The 17,374-nt window shown below is 44.5% G+C and overlaps 1 protein-coding gene across 13 annotated transcripts in view; it reads right to left on the reverse strand.

Moving 5' to 3' along the window:
* Positions 1–17,374, reverse strand: part of BIN1 (bridging integrator 1) — a 96,652-nt gene extending 79,278 nt beyond the window's left edge. For 4 of the 13 annotated variants that reach the window (XM_042041651.1, XM_042041650.1, XM_042041644.1 and 1 more), the window contains exon 1: positions 17,178–17,374. In XM_042041651.1, coding sequence (XP_041897585.1) covers positions 17,178–17,261 — 84 coding nt within the window. In that variant the 5' untranslated portion in view covers positions 17,262–17,374. The remainder of the gene's footprint in view (positions 1–17,177) is intronic. The other 9 variants (XM_042041661.1, XM_042041658.1, XM_042041659.1 and 6 more) reach the window with 3 other exon arrangements.

A 17,374-nucleotide genomic window follows, 5' to 3' on the forward strand; every position in this document is an offset into this window, starting at 1 on the left:
AGCTACCCTGAATTACATGTAGGTCAATAATAAACATTAATGTTTATTACTGAAGGAATGGAGAAGCTGTCACAGTTCCCTTCAAACCCAGGAAAATCTGCCTCTGTCACAGATGCACTGTTCAGTTTTGCACAAACCATGATGCCACCTTCCCTTCCTATCACAGAGGAGTAAGTATTCTCACATAGCCTCTGAGGAAGCACGATATAAAAAAATCAGGTGCTTAATTTAATAACTCTGAACATTGTCCCTTACCACTGCTAGGGCCATTGTGTATGGTAGCACTACACTCTTGCAAGGCAAGATTTCTGACAGGTAGGCAAGTCCAGCTGGACAAGGATGTTGATTATGTTCCTGGCTCTCTTTCAGCCTTCCGGGTTTTAAATACTGGGTAATGGTGAGGGCGGGATGAAAAACTGTTTACTTTTGTGACCTTGAGTCAGCATTGCATAGGCTACATCTCAGCCACACAGAGTTTTTTCCTTCCAAGGACATCAAGTAAAAAAAGTGAAAACCAGCCTAAAGAACATTCCCAAGTGGTCATTCTCAAAGTGAAATTTATTGCTTGGACAAGACAGGATTGAAGTATCCAGGATGCACAGATATTGGTCCCAAGATATACTAACACACGTAAATGAACACAGCTACTCCAACTGTCTCTTTTTTTCCTGCATACGCATGTTACTAGCAGGAACTAGTTCGGAAGACAAAAGAAATTAGTTGCATCGGTGCAACATGCCCCAAGGACAAAGCACAAGGACAGGGGAACTGACTCACCTCACATTATCTCCTCCTCTTCTCCTCCCTGCAAGACCCTCCCAGAGCAGTCACAGTTGATTGAACAGAGAATTTCCTGACTTGCACCTTTTTTTTCTTTACAAAAATGGCAAAATCAATCCAAGCATGACTGACAACTAGAAGGAACACCAGAGAGAATGACAGCAACAAACAGAAAGCAGATCAATGGATTTTAGTAAGGAAGCCTTAGAGCCAGACAGCAAAGGCAGCAGAAAGCACTATACATGAATTTTCATCTCTCAGCCTGTCACCATGAAAACAGATTCTGTTTTCATATATTTTCGTCATGTTTCCAACCACTTGTTAACATCCCTGCTTATCCTGGCCACAGTTTCAGGGTAACACGCTAAAAAGCTATCTGGGTTGGTGCATGCACATGGGGTTAGAGTAAAAGGGCTACCATGATTACTGGGGACAGTATCCTGTGAATAAAAATATCATCGGAAGGTTACTATAGTCAGAAAACTAAGGGAGGTGGCAGCAGAGGGAAGAAATTAAAGAAGAGTTTGTTGTCTTGACACAAATCCTCTTTTCCACTTTTTCATCTCCCATCACCCAGAGACTCCTTGCGGGTGAGTGCTTTAAGCATGGCACAACAGTCTGCACATCTTTCAGACCCCAGGTTTCCCCTTTTTGCATCTTCCCCAGTAGCTTCACCACAGAAAAAATCTTAGGGATGGGAGGGAGGAATGGGGGGGGGGGAACAGGTCAGGGAGGGAACAGGAAGGACTTAGATAAATATGCACAGCCAGCTCTGATAAGCAACCCTACAGCAACAGACCACAGCAACTGAACAATGCTCTCTGTTTGAACAGCCTTCCCTCCACGTCCGACCTTATTTTTTTTAAAAAAAGATAGGGACATCACTCAAGTCTTTTGGTTTTCCACGTGGGAGGGAGCTGATGTTTACATTACAAAGACACATCTTAGTGCCACAGATCCACCAATGGCTCAAGGAAGAACAGAGAAGGAAGCTCTGAAGGCAGCAGGTTCCAAACATGACAAATTCACCTCCAGAAACAAGTACTTGTTTCATCTGATGAGGAAAAACAAATGCTTTTCTTTCTGTTCTCCATTCCACGAAACAAGGAATTAGTCATCCCTTAAAAAGGACACCTGGTTCCTCAGCATCAGGAGACTGAAAATGCAGGAATAGTTAATTTTTTTCTGGCCCCTTACACCCTTGCCCCTACTCATTCTGGCTAAAAATATCCATCAAGGCTTTTGATACCCTTCCACATCTACAGCATGTCTGGCTTCAGGCCCACGCCATCCCTGGGCTTGAAGAACGTGCTTGCAGGGTTCCTCCCTCAATGGAGGGGTCAGCTGTCCCTTTCCCTTCCACTGCCCATCACTGCAGGCTGGCAGGCAGACCCTACAGGCTCTCAAGGAGGGCTTTATTTCCAAGGCCTGCCACTCCACTGTCCCATCCTCGTTTTCATTCACAGCCCCATTCATGAGGGTGAAACCTTAACTCACCCAGGCAACCAAGCTGTGTTGCTGTTCCTCGCTGACTGGGGGGCCCAGTATCTGTGTCTGCAGGGCTGTGAGGACGGGCATGGGGAACACTGCACAGGCAGCCTGTGCCAAGGGCAGCAGTGGTGTTAAGAACCTGTTCAAGGGCAGGACTCAGCCCCCACAAACACCTGCTCCAGAAAAACAAGGCAGACCATCACACTCTAGGGATTTCTTCGGCAATCCCTTTCTTTCCTGTCCTTCTAAAGTAGCCGTTTTTTAGATAAGAGCTGGAACTAGTGTCATTTCCCCTAAAGAAAAAAAGCTTCATTTCCTCCTCTGGAAGACCCAGTCCAGCCCTCACCCTTCTCCTGTTCTTCACTACCCCTAGTGCAGTTGGACCCTGTTTCTCTATTCAGCTTCCTAATACACATTTGTTTCTTTTACACGGTCAGATCTTCTCCTGTGACAAGGAGAACATTTCCATTCCCTTTCTCAAGCAGCCTGTGCAACTCCCAGCACACTGTGCTGCTCTCAGACTTTGAACACCGAAAGGTTTCTGATGGCCAGGTCACTCCTTAACCCCCTTCTGCCACAGGGCTCCTCTGTCCACCACAGAGTGGTGCTGCCTCCCATTTGAGATCCTAGCATCCCACCAGGTAGGACTCTGCTCCTTACACCATGGGAGGAGGACTGGAGATAGGAAACAGAGGTTTTAGAGCAAGTCCAGTTTAGCTTCCAAGATCTGGCAGGACAGAAGGATCTTTTATTTTTTTCTTATTTTATTCCAGAAGACTTTACTGGGTGCCTCAAACATCACCACAACTCACTAGTGACAGTTTTAATCACCCAGCTTCCCACACAAGCACCTTACTACCTGCCTCCTCAAGTTCTTCAGGGCAGAGTAGTTCCCCAGAGCTGCTTTTTTGGTTGACTTTTTCACAAGCAGACTGCACTGTTCTGCTAACAGGTCTGCCAGCTCAAATTCACCTCCTGAGCACCTCTCCCTTCCTTCCTTCCTCAAGTATCCATTAACTCCCATTAATCCAGCCTCCTGGATAATCAGAGTAATGCTCTTTAAACACAGAACACAGGGCAAAGCCACTCTCTGTCTGCAAGTTGTGTTAGAGGGCATGGTGACCCTGCAGGTAACGTGATTGGGAATATTATGCTCCAGAGCCTCCAAATAATCCATTTATGGAGAGGGCTCCCCAGAACAGGACATGAGTAGTGCAGAAAAGGCACTTTTGCTGAGTCTCCTGCCATACTCAAGTACACCTGGCTAGACAGCAACTTACTGCAGTCCTAAATCAATGTGTTCCCTCCCCCAACCACCCTGGACGACACCTCACCTAATTTAAGAGTGACTTTGAATGAATCATTTCTGCTTGTGTGAAAGAAAATCATCTAGAGAAGAGCTAGCAGCTCTTCTCCTGGTAAATTGTCCAGGTCATTAGCATCTATACTGAGCAGCAGTTGTCAAAAGTCAGTTCATTGGAGCACTGAAGGAGAAAACACTGGGACTCTTCACCACCACAACAGTCTGCTTTTCTGACTCCCTGGTAGCACTGACCTTGGAGCAAGAACTGAAAAGGAGGTTTTGGCACCCATTGCAGGAGAAACCAAACTGGTGCACCATGAACCAGCAGAAATGGAAAGCTGCTGTTAGCACTTATCAAAAACCTTGAAATTAAGGTGGCAAGGAACTGTAACATCACTTAATTCTCTCTTTTGTCCTGGGAAAAGAGCCATTTAGATTGCATTAATCTGTGCAGCTGTATTCTCATTCCTCATTCCCCCTTCTGTGCAGTAAGGCAGTCAGCTCACCACGCACATGAACGGGCTAGAAGAGGGCAGGTTTTTCACCCATTCCTGCCAGTCTGAGGAGATCAGATTCAGCGAATTCAACAGTCAAGGATAAAGACAAAGTTTTTCATTCAAGAGTAAAAACTGATTTTTGCTGCCACTTAACATTAAAAACAAACCAAAATTAATTAGTTTAGGACACTAACATTAAGGATGTGGCTTCTTACATCAAAATCCCTCAAGTGACTTTCAGAAACGACTGGGATGTAGCACTAACCTCTGAAACTGCTCTCACAAAGAAAAGGTCACTACAAGTGGGAGACTGGCTCAAGAGCACTGCAACAAAAAGCCAGCCATGGAAATAGGTGAATAGTAGTTGCTTGACCTAAAATGAAATCTGAGTAGAAGCAAAGATCTAGCTTAAAAGTCTGTATTCAACTGTTGCAAGAGAAAATTAATGCACCTTCTATATGTCTACTATCAGCCTTTATAAGGATCGCTTTTCTCTAGATAACAGCCATCCTGGCAGTTTAGGAAAACACAAGAACATATCTCCAGGATGCAAGAGCTATTCTCCTCAAAGCAATCTACAGCATGTTTACAGAATGACACAAACAAATCCCCAGTTCTCCGGATGTTTTGCAAGCACACTCTCTCACCACTTTTGCACGTGGCCAATCAGTTAAGAGGAAAGGTTCTTTTACCTACATAACCACAGGCTCAAACCAAGCATCTCCTCTCCCACAGAGGGCACTTATACATGAGACAAGCCTCGAGATGCTGAACTGGCTGGGGCCCTTGGTTACATCCAGCACTGATCCAAATCCTGATGTTCCGGGACTTTTTTATATGAAGATTTTAGTCCCTTCACTATGTTCAACATTTTAGGTTGTTTCTCCTTCCCTCTTCACCCACAGTTTTTGCAGTTTAGCTCCTATCGTCAGTCAGGTCTAAATTAAGTGATGCTACAGCAGAAGTGGTGCTGTGACAGACAGCATGGAAAAGCAATTTCCCTTCTCACTGGCAGGATGCTTGGTCTCTGTAGTCACACTGGGCTATGATCACACATTTGCAATGCAGTTCAGTGTCTGCCTGCCCCGAGGCCATCCAAGCACCTTCAAAAGCAGGTTCCTTTTAAAGGCTCCTCCTACATTAGTTGATTTCTCTTGTTATGTTACTCCTCTCTCTCTCTCATTTCTTGAGGTCATTTTGCATTATGCCTGCCCTGTAGGTACAGCCCAAGCACTGTGTTTGTAGTCCAGCATGAATTCAAGGGTTGGTTCTCAGCTATAATCCACATTATATAACAAACTGAAATACTAATTATTTCTTGGTTTTTTTCTCTCTTAAATATATCTATGTTCCCATCCCCTCATCCACCCCCAAATATTTGACTGATGCATCATCCTCCCTCCAGGTCTAACTCACTGTGTTATTACGTGGACTTTTTTTCTCCCTTCTGTAAATGCACAAGCTTGCCTTGCTATATAAAAGCTTATTAGGAAAAAAATATTGGTTTTTATTTATTTATCTTTTCCTTTTCTTTACAGTTTTTAGCAGTTAAAAAGAAAGCATAGATATTTCCCTCTTCTACCCTTTACTCTTCATCCCCCCCATTTATCTTTAAGGACATGAAAATGTTCTGCTTTTTCACCACCAAAGCTTCTGAGAATATAAACAAATCCTGGCAAATGTGATTTAAACTTCATTTCCAATTTTTTCCTCATCTATTTAATAGCTTTCAGCCAGGAGTTTCAGAGAGTCAGAATATAAGCCAAAGAGAACATAAAATTAAGAAGTTGGGTGCTAGCTACAGGTCTAGCTGAGCTGAGACAGAGGCCAGTGCCCCAGCTCAGGCACCATCCCACTGCCCTGTGGTCCCGTGGACTGCTAGTCTTTCCCTATTCCCATACTTTTTGCTGCCCCTCTAGTCCCCCATCCAGAACTTACCATCAAATGTGCCTATGAGAGGAGAGGCTTGAAAGAAAAACAGGTAAAGCAGCACAACCAGAGGGGTGGTAATGGAGCAGCAGAATGCAGAAGAGGAGGAAAAGATGCAGCTAGAGGTGAAACATCTCAGTGGTAGAGGTGGTTTAAGAGTGATGTGAAACAGCTACCCCAGCAGGAGTAGCTGGGTCAGTTTAAACCTCAGTCTGTAAAGACAAGACCTTATCTAAGGCAAGTGGATGGAGACACAAAGTGCTCCAGCACCAGCTGCACAGAGCAGAAGACAGGGCAGCAAGATAACCATTCAGAAGTGGTCACTTCTCCCACCAGAACAAACCCAATGCCAAAGCAGGCACCTGCCTCAAGAAGTGCAGGAGATTAAGAATCTTAAGAGCTTAAGCCAGAGTTTTCAGACTTCAAATGCTTTAATCTTGACACCTTAAGCAGGTGGCCCAATTCCTGAGGTGCTGAAAACACATCTTCACCAGGAGACACACAGGCTCTATTAGGGTCAGCCTCAGTCTGTCAGGCCTAGGGCGCACAGACTGCACACAGGTACCCCTCTACCATCACTCTGCCACATAACTGCACCAGAGACAGACCACTGACCTCTCAGCTCTCAGGTGTGCTGGTGACACCAGGCCATCTTAGCCATATACAGTTGTATGCCTAATTCATAACTTTCTGGGCAATTTTTTTCTACTTGGTTTGCTCTTATTCAAAGCAGGCAGCTAAAAACGCTGCATTCCCGAGTTCATGCTATTCAACAAAGATGAAACTGGAGAGAATATGTATCTATCAATACCCTGAAAGTAAAAAAAGGAGGAAATTTCAGTCTTGAGAAAGCAGGTAAATTTCCACTCTCCCTTCTGTCTGCCCCAGCCTTAAGCAGACACCAAACAGAGACCAAAAAATGTGGCACAACTGTGGAGCTAGATAGTCACTACATCATACCCCTGTACCTAATAAAGCCAAATGGCATCACTTAATTCAGCTGGCATCAATGTGACATTCCAGGCAACGGGACTTCAACAACATCAATGTCTATTACTTGGGCAGGCATTTAACACAGCTTAATTAAACCCTATCTATAGCCAATGGTAACACTAGCAAGAGGAATATTTAATATAAATAGTGTTGTCTGCAGAAATCCCCCTTCTCAATTCCTCTGCCTCCTCCTCTGCAACACTCATTTTAAGTGCTGATACTTTTGCAAGAAGTATTTTTATTTTTACACAGGCCCTGATGTGAAATGAAGCAACCAAATCAGGAAAAAACACAAAAGGCATTTGAGGCCATGCCTGAGCTGGAGAAAGAGATAAAGGAGCAGGTGCATGATAGGAGGAAGAGGGGCAGAGCTCTTATAAGGCAAAACAATGCTAGAGAGGGACTCCAGAAGGGACAGGCTGGATGCAGAGTGCTGAAGAGGCCAGTAAAGCTCCTACACAGGTTCACAAACACCTTGCTGAACAAGGATGAGAGATTCTCAAATGCAGGACAGATTTGGAACTCATGGCATGCACGACGGGGCAAAGGAAAGACACGGGCATTTGGATCAGCCATTGGAGTTCCCTGAGCTGGAAGGCAATAGCTGCAAGGGATCAGACATGGGGGATTTAGGAACAGTGCCCTCCAGGGCCATGGTGAGTTACAGAATGTGGTTTGTCCCATCAAAGTGTGAACAAATGGATCAACAGATGATCAGCTCTTGATTCTTCCCAAGCAGTTTTTGAACAGCTCTTCTCCTTTCCACCCAAGAGGACTGCGCTTTTGCTTCAGCAGAGCTGAAGGGTGAGGAACAGCAAATTAGAGAACCAGGCTGGAAGGGGAAGTCCTCTGGCTGTGAACGAGTGTTAAGTTCATCAGCTTCTTTGCCAGAGCACTTGTTAAGAATCTGGGCCACACTGGTTTTGGAGAGGAAAATCACCACAAAGTGCTCCCCAAAGAGCCTCCTCAAAAATTAAGGCCTCAGCTGGAGACTTGGGACTCCCAGGTCAGAAGACATTCCAGCTAAAACACCCCAGCTCTAAGTCACCTTCATCCAGCATGACAAAGCAGCTCTTTTAACCTACTATATCCACAGCCTCATGGTGAGGGCATCCAGCCCTTATCACACACACTTCCTCCCTGAATTATTTATGGCCACCAAGGGTCATGAAATAAGGACAGCAAAAGCCTCCAGCTTGGCAAAAAGTTCTAGTCTGGCAACTGACTCTGATATCCATTCACAGAGAAGTCCCAGACCATGAGCAATTGGGTGCAGCACACCATTCCAGAGCTCTGTGATTGATGGATCACGTCACCCCTCCGACCTTCTGACTCCCACTACAGTCAGGTCTCCAAACCCTCCCCTCCCAGCACTGCACATAAACTGCTCTTCGTCTTCAAAGAAAGACAATCTCTTTTTCCACTTTCTTCAGCTATTTTCATAAAAATATTACTGTGCAAAAACAGCCCTGCACCTTTGCCTACAAAGCAATCCGTATCAAACTTCTGCAAAAATGTTTGAAAACCCTTTTAAGTCTTTTGGAATACGCTTTTACTGAAACAAATCAGAATTACCTTTATTAACTGAGATTGTCCAATATTTATATTGGAATTGTTTCAGAATAGGGAGTGGCCTTTTTTGGCAATACATAATGCAAGCACACTGCAGATACTAACAAATAATCATACTGACTGCATGCATGATGAAGGAAACATTATCAGAGAGAGCACATCCTTGTCATAGCTCAAATTTATTAACACACAGTTAAGTTTGGCCTTTCACAATGGCTGTCCAGTCTACACAGACAAAAAAAATTAAAATCCCTAGTATTCTTCTACTGCAGAGGTCAGTTCAATACACCAAAGAATAGTCATTTCACTCCTCTGCTGAGGAAACTGTACCTTAAGGAGTGTTTCAGTACAAAACCCAAGTGTATTTCTCCATCTGAATGATTTTACACTCTTTTCGAGCACTGTTCCTCTTACGGAAGCTGCCATCTCTCTCAACAGAATTTTTCCAAAAACATACTTTCAAGCAACCTTTGAAATACACTGTCCCTCAGTAAAATAACTCAAATCCCTTCTGGGCCTCTTGTGTCAGACTCAACACTTGGACCAAGGGGTCATGTTGCATCCACAGTGGGGAAATAGAGTATCTCTCCAAGACAACACTGCCTGAAAATTCAAAATTAATGAGCTGAACGTTCCAATTCCAGGAAAGAAATTCCCTGCAATTTTTTTAAACATACTCTTTTTTTTCCCCTCAGGGTTTTGCCCATTTTTTCCCCAGAATGACTGAAGAAGCAGGAATGGAAATAAGGTTGGTCCTTCCACACTCAAGGCTCACAGAGCTGGTAGGATCAAGACCTAAAAAATTTTAACAACTTACGGGAATGTTTAACTTTACCTAAAAGGGTACTGGAGAGCTACAAGACCAGCATAACTGTTAAGTAAAAAGATGCAGAGATCTACATTTTTTTTCAAACATCTGTCTTTATACCTACTCAGTATAAGTTTACATCTGTTGCTGGCACCATTCCAAGTAAATCCAATGGGAAGAATATCTATTTCACTCCACAAATATCATCCAACTCAGTTCTGAGTTGGTTAAGCCACACATTATTGTTTCTGGCCTAATAAAATGTGCAATCAAGCCAAGTAGTACAAAGGGAAAAAAACCCAAAAGCATAAACACTTGTAGCTGTGTTTTCAAACACTGTAGTTTCTGTACCATTGAAGTTCCCTTTCCATCCCTGCTGGCAAACAAGCATTCAGCTCCATCTAATACAGTTCCAAAGCAGAGTATTAGCAATTGCCCAGTGAAAAATGTTTGTACTTCAGCTGTATCAACCTCTAATCGCCCTCCTGGAGAGCTGACTTTGAAAACAACTAAGAAACTAATGTGGCTCTTAAACCAAGTTTAACAAAAAGTTCTAAACCTATTTAAAATAAACAAACCAAACATGATCAATGCAGAATTACCAAAAAGAAATAATTTCAGAACAGGTTACCAGCTTTCTGAAACTGCATGTCAAACCCTTGCAGAGAGGGCAGTACTTCTGCGTACCAAGAGATTAAATACAGCCCATGGTTTTCACAGAAGGATTAGTTGCTGTTAAGCGCTGCTTTCCTCCTTATTGGTGAAGTTTGCACCCTCCATCCTGCCTGGCAGCCTATATTAAGAACACACTGCCACCCAGACTTCTCCTTTCTTGTAAAGAATGGGACAAAAAGAAAGGCAACACTGTCTGGCTTTCATGACTCTCCCCACGGCACTTCTGTGGAAACGACGACTTTCAGAAACTTTAATCTCCCAGCCACAGGTCTGAGTAAAGATTACTCCAGCCCAGCCTGAACAGTAGAAAATTCTATGTTGCACATGTGTACTAGCAGAGATCTGAGTAAACACAGTACCTATTTCTCATTTCATAAAGCTGCTTCATAGCGATTCTGTGAGACTGCTGTTTAGGTCTGTGAATGCCCCAAGCTCTGGGTTCCAAGTTTTCCACAAAATGCAACTCCCTGCTCTGGTAAACCCTTCCTGAATGCAAGTTCCCAACATAATAAAGGAGAAGCTCAGGAAAAAAAAAAAAGAGAGAGAGAGAGAGAAAAGGAGAAAAAAATAAATTAAACAACTGTATAACTTAAGCAGGTTGAAGAATTTCTATTCCCAACTACCAGGGCTCTTCCTTCAGATCATAAATTACAAATCTAAAGAGAGGTACTTTCTGAGTAGCAGCTAAGAAACAAAACTATGCAAGCAAGTTGGCATGATGAAAATATAACCCAAAACAAAAAAAAAACCACTCATCAATCCTATTTTCTGCTAATAAATACATTTCAAGTTTTTCTTGGAATGCGGCACAGGACCTACCCTGCAGTACTTGCCAGCTTTGTGAAGATCAAACAGCTTCAGAGCCTAGGAAAGTGACCAGGGAAACCTGAACTGTCTGAGGTCCACCAGCCACTTGGATGCACCTGCTGAAAAGACACCTGACAAGATTTATTCATCCCTTGTGCCACTGCCAATAGTTCAGGCAAATCTGCAGAGGTTCCTCTCTCCTGTTCTGACAGTATTAAGTAGTCAACTAATACCATATTTAAAATTGATTTTGACTAGGCAAGATGATGGAAATTACTTTCTTCTCTCTCCCAACCCCTTCCTGTGAGAGATGTCCCCTTTTACCTCAGCAGTAGGAATGCCAGAATGGTACAGGTTTGCTGGCACTCATGCATTCAGTATTGCAGTTGCTGGAGAAATCTGAGTATGCAGTCCCTCAAGAGAAGGCTAAAACACAGCCTGAAGTCAGAATGTACCTTAATAAACTATTCTACCTGCCAGCAGTGCTCCAAGGAGGCTTTATTCGTATTTTAATATTTGTTCCCATCTCATTGCTCTGGCGTAGAGAATGCACAGTCTCCTGGTCAGCATTAATACAGTCTTACCCCCCATTAGAAGGAGCTGGTCTGCACACCCTGAATGGGCCAGCCCACTTAGGGGGCTGAGCTGTGGCCACCTCAGGGTGACAGACCTATCTGTTCTGCTTGGGCAAATTGAGTCTGGCTTTGTGATCATGTCAGGTTGCCAGTACAGAACTTCTGGGAAGACAGGCTGATCCCTCCATGTACAGGTAGACAGCCAGGACTGTAAGATGATCCTTGCAAAGTTGCAGAACTGGCACAACAGACAGCTCAGGTGTCTGGTCACCATTGCAACAGCAGAAAAAAAATAGCCACTCTAATACCTGTTAACCTAAGGTACCCACTTGTCACTGCAAATGTTTCTAGAACCAGAGCTTCATTATACATTTGATCCCAAGCAACAGGGTCTTGTGTTTCTGTCTAAAGAGTCATGAACAAAGGAAAACTTGCATTATTCCCAAAGATCCTAGTCCAGATAGATGCTGAACATCTCAGGCTGCACCCAGCTTTCCCCAAAGGCTTGGCCAGCCATGTCATTTGCTACTCACATGTGAAGAGCAATCACGATGTTGGAAAGAAAACAAACATCAGTGCCTGAAACCACAAACCTTGCCCAACAGTTAGCATGCAGGATGGAGGGAGAGGCCAGACAAGCTTTGATGTCACTCCCTGAGAGATGAGGTCTGTAACACTAACTCTCTATGGCCTAGAGCCTCATTAAAAGTCCTCAGTGAAAAGACATCTTCCACATCCTGCTTTATAAACCTGATCTCACAAGAACTGCACTGGAGAGGACTATCTGCAAAACTAGAACTTACAGGGAAGATAAAGTGACCAGGAATAGGGTTGGGCCTTTTCCAATCAGAAAATTCATCCATCCATGAGATTCTCCTGCATATAAGAAATCTGTTGCCAATAGCCAGACAGAAGGGCACCTTCAGCAGGGCACTGTAAGTGCCCTGCCAATCAAACCGTTCCATGGGCAAGGAGACATGTGGAGCCTGGTTTCCTATTTCACCTCCTCTCTGTACCATGCAGATTATCTGATACCAGTAATACAGTCTGAGCTCATACTGGAATCATCTGAACATTAGGGGCATTAATTCAGATCTTCCTCCTGTATCCAGTGCCTGTTTTCCAGCAACCTTTAGGCACAAAGTACCTTTGAGACTACTCATCCCCTAAGCCCTGCATTCTTGAGAAAGCAAGCTAACAGACATAAAGTACAGAGCCCTGTCTTTGTCATCTGGGGAGTCCCCCAGGAAAAAACCAAAATGTTAATTTTCCTGCCAGATCAGTAGGCGACCAATACTTGTAGCTCTTCAGGCTGTTTGTTCTTCACTCGCACAACAAGACAGACTGCCACCACACCATCCTACCCTAAGCAAAGGCAAGAAAAAAACATCGAAGCTTTGAAGAGACAGAAGGATCCCAAAGGAAAACCAATAAGAAACTTCTCTCCTCTTAAGCTGGTAGATGCAAGATCTCCTTAAGAGAGCTTTCTGCATCTACCATTTTTATAGAAAGGCTCCCTCCCCATCTGCAGAGCAGGGAGCCTCTGATAGGTGAATCCTGATGACAGCTGTATTTAAATTTGCTTTAAGGTTCTTGGGTACTGCTCATTAGTGGACTCTCACCTGCTTCAACAGGGCTGAGATTTCATTCCAGGTGTTTCCTTCAGCCAGGCTCCATCTATTGGAGCTTGATTTAGGAGGAGGAAACAAGTCTTATCAGGGCAACCTCAAAATGCAAACCATGCCTTCTGCAAATCCTGTTCCACCCAAACCACAATCTGTGAGACCAAGACTGCAGCCCAGCCTCCTTGGACTGCGCAGCCAGAGGAGAGCAGAACTGAAAACTTCAAACAGATGTGGGTAAACATCGGTGGAATTAACAAAGCCAAGAATGGAAAGCAAAAGTGACATTTCATGGCAACACAGCAAGTCAGAGTTTATGACTACAAATGGCAGTCTATGACCTAAATGTGACCCCCTAACACAAGGGAGTTTGGATGTCCAAACTAAACTTTGCCAGGTCCTGCAGAGAAAACAAAGTCTTCCCCTCTGGTTAGTGATGGAGAGGGACATAAGGTTTGTTGGTACATCAGAAGAAACCCGTAACAAAATACAACAGTCTGTTCATGTGACAGAACACAGACACTCATTTTACCTAGCTTTATAATGAAAAGAGTGAGAGACCACCACTACTATAGGATAGGAACTTCCCACACTCAGTCTAAGTAAAAATAAGTTCATTCCTTTCTACTCCTCTCCACACAAAAAAGCTCCCAAGGACAAAAAACTTTCTTTCTTTCTTTTTGATGTCAACTTTACAGTTCATCTCCTCAGACAAAGCTATTAATCTGTATGCAACTTAAATCAACAGTCAGTGCCTGTACAGCCAATACCATCTTTCCACACTGAACCTTTGCCTAACACGCTGAAGGAAAGCAAAGAGCTTGATCCTGTGATAAGGACCCTCAGCATCAGCCAAGCTATTAAACCCAATCCATTTGCTGCCCAAGCTCAGCTCCCTCCTGGAACCTTGCAGAGGAGTTACCCTCACACCAGGATTGCATCAAGTCACCAAGATGCTGTTTGAACTTGTTCAAAGCAGAAGTGTGCATGTGCAGACACATCCAGAAGCAGGACATTATTAGAGGAAAATGAGAATTGTGGAAATTGGGGAAACTTTTAAAATTTTCAAAAGCATTAATATAAAAATTGGTCACAAAGCAGAAACACAAACTTTAACCAAGATGATGGATTACAGACATAAAGAATAAAAAAACTTCAGAGCCTCACTGGAAAAGTTTAAAAGAGCTTGCAAACACTAGGCTCCCTCTAAGACACCATGACATTGGGGACATTACAATTTTACTCATTTAAGAAGTTTAGAATTATGAAAAGTCCAGAGCTCAACATCTCAGTCTGAAAATCCTCCAGCTAAATTCAGGATGAATAGATCATGATTTCCAGCCTAAATATCCTAATTTATCCTAATTAGTTGCAAAAGGTGATATGAGTTAGAAACAGTTGCATGAGCCCTTTCTAAGCAAGGTTCCTCTGGATAGCAGCATCAACTTATTTGATGCATTTCACTGGACAATTGGCAAATTATTACCAAGTATTGTACTTGAGGCTACCTCTGAGTAGAGACAGAGGTTAAATGGGTGTCCAGCCCATTTGTAAAAAGCACAGTCGACCATTCCATCCCATATTTCCTGTGGAATTGCTGAAGTGTCTTCCAAGAATAGCCAATAGTTTTGCTGAAAGGCTCAAAACAAATAACACTTCTGAAGGAATATCTTACATGGTTTACATAATAGGCATCTGAGAAGGGAAAAAAGGATGTGTACAGTGTTTCAGTGTGAATTCTGCATTGAACAAAAAGACATCATTCTTTGCTTAACACAAGGCCTAAATTCACCATGAAGAAAACTGCTGAGGTCAAAGCCTCAGGGCTCAAGTTGAGAGGGAGATATTCTGAAGGGAAGACTTTTTTATCTTCAATTCAAATCAAAATACAATATGGAAAAAAACAAGCCTCAGCAGTCTCTGTTTAAGCCTAAAAAAGGAAAAGTTCAACCCTAGCCAACATCCTTTCATGAAAATCTAACACATTTTTAAGTTGTGTTACCAGATCCACCTCTGCACATTTCTGCTTACCTTTTTTTTATTTAACATCTGGTCCTTATCTCCCAACACACAGTTCACCCTTCCTGCTAAACACAGTATCACAGTTTATAACTAAATACCACAAGAGTAGAGCATCATAACCACTGGTGCTTCCACATCACTTCATGCTCAGCTGTATCTCTCCTCATGACCTGAAAGTTAATACTGATGCATTTGCCTCAGTGAAAGTCTGTCCCTTAGAGACACAGGTAAAATACTGAATGCTTCACGAAAGAAGAATTGTTACAGACAATACTGCAGCAGTATGAGGAGGCAAGTCAGATGATGAAGCAAGCAATGCCGTTTTTTTCCTTTTTTGAGAACCCAGAGAGCAAAGTTGTACTGTTTGCATCAGGATAACAACAGCTGAAGGGTCTGGAATTTGTGTTAGCAAGTGCTTTGGGGTTGTTTTCTCCTTAGAGGAAAACAAGCTGTGCTTTCCTCTTCACAAAGAGACAAACAATTGTTTCCAGTTCGTGCAAATCACCTGCAATACACGGCTAACTCTCGATTATTATTGTCATTCCCACATCTCCAAACACCACCAGGGCGTGAGCAAGGAAGTGAGCTAGATCAACAGTTGACAGAAATTCGTGGAAAATTTTCCCTAGGAAAAGAACCTGTGTATGTTCTGATAAGAGACCAGGGAAGGGCTTGGCAGGCCACACTTGGTTCCAAGCGGCACCACTAAATACAATAACATCATCAGTGCGCCAAGGAGCTCAGCCTCTACCACCTACCCTAATATTAACTACAAATATGGTTGCCATCTGGTGGCTAACACAGAATGAAGTTAGCATCTGTGATGAGTTCAAGGTGGACCTGTGATGAGTTCAAGATTCCCCATCCTGTCCCCTCTGGAACAACAGTAGGGTAAAAAAACCATGGATGTGGCCATGCTCACTCTTGTGTACAGAGTGAACCTTGCTGCTGCAGTTCCATACTGGATCTGGTAGTCATTGGGGTTTTTTTCCAAGCAGTCAGACGAGTTCAAGGGATGCTTCTAGTCTCAGTAGTTGAGGTAAAAGTAGTGGGTGCAGCATATGGAACATTTAAGTCCAAGTAGTTTGGGCTGCGATTCTGGCCCAGCAGCGCTTCTGAGCAGTGTCAGAGACTGGTACGAGGCTCAGGCCAGCATTGCATTTAATCCCAACCCTCCTAGATTAAATCTAGCTGCTAAAGATAACTCCCAGGGAACACGAGCAGCAGTGGGCAGATCAGCTCGCCCGCCCTTCCTCGAAGATGCACCAGTCCTTATTCAGTCAATGTCGTCTCACAGCAAACCACTGAAAACCAAGACGAGCGTGCCTCCAATAAAAGCAGCTGATCAATGTCCCTGCGTTAAATGCCCGATAATCCCCACACAGACCAAGCATCTGGCATCAGATGCAGCATGCCAGAGAGATGAACAGGGAAAGTATCCATTGCATATTCCTGGCACCTTCTGCTGGCACAGGGGTGGGCGGAGAGCAGCGAAAGGGCTCCCGGGATTCAAAAATACACACACACACCCCCCCCCCCCCCCCCAGCAGATCGGCACAATCTTTAAAGGCCGTACGGCTTTGGCTTTACCACCATTCCAAAATGAGGAGCTCAAGGTCAGTACAGCAAGTAGCGACTATCGCGCGATGCTGCTGGAAGATAAGGGGCAAGTGCCCATCTCCTTTCCCTCACCATCTTTGAGGTTGCGCATTTACGCTATGGCAAAATACAGAACTGCTCTCGAAAATGCTGCATAAAGCACAACCTAAATGCCACAACGGGAAGGTCTCCTCCTGTTGAAACAATAAGCATCTGCGGATCCAACACAAGCGTGCGGCGCTCCGTCCTCGCTCCCGCTCCCGGCCCCATCCGATGCCATGTTTCCGCAGGCGGACGGTGAACCCTCACCGCTCCAACAGGCTAGTCGGCATTCTCAGGATGCAAAGGGGCCCTAATTCCGCCGGCAGAGAAGGCAGCTGCCACCCCCTCCCCCGCAAGCACCCACGGCGAGCCGCATCCCTGCTTCGGAGAGGGCTGTCATCCCCGGCACCCGCGTCCCCCCTCCCAACCCCGCATCCCGGGGATGCCCCTCTTCTCCCCTACCTTCTCCTGCGCCCGGGTCAGCTTCTTCTGGACGTTGCTGGCGATTTTCCCGGCCGTGACCCCCTTGCTGCCCAGCTCGGCCATCTTGCCTCCTCTTTTTAACGGGCTGCGAGCGACGGACCGGCAGGAAGGGGGGGAAAAGCCGGCGGGCAGGCGATGGCCCCGGCCGTCACCACCGCCGCCTCCCGCCCGCCGGC

Source organism: Corvus kubaryi, unplaced genomic scaffold (genome assembly GCF_017639235.1).
Source record: "Corvus kubaryi isolate FWS band 111438036 unplaced genomic scaffold, C.kubaryi_AGA036_p1.0 37396, whole genome shotgun sequence".
Lineage (NCBI taxonomy): Eukaryota > Metazoa > Chordata > Aves > Passeriformes > Corvidae > Corvus > Corvus kubaryi.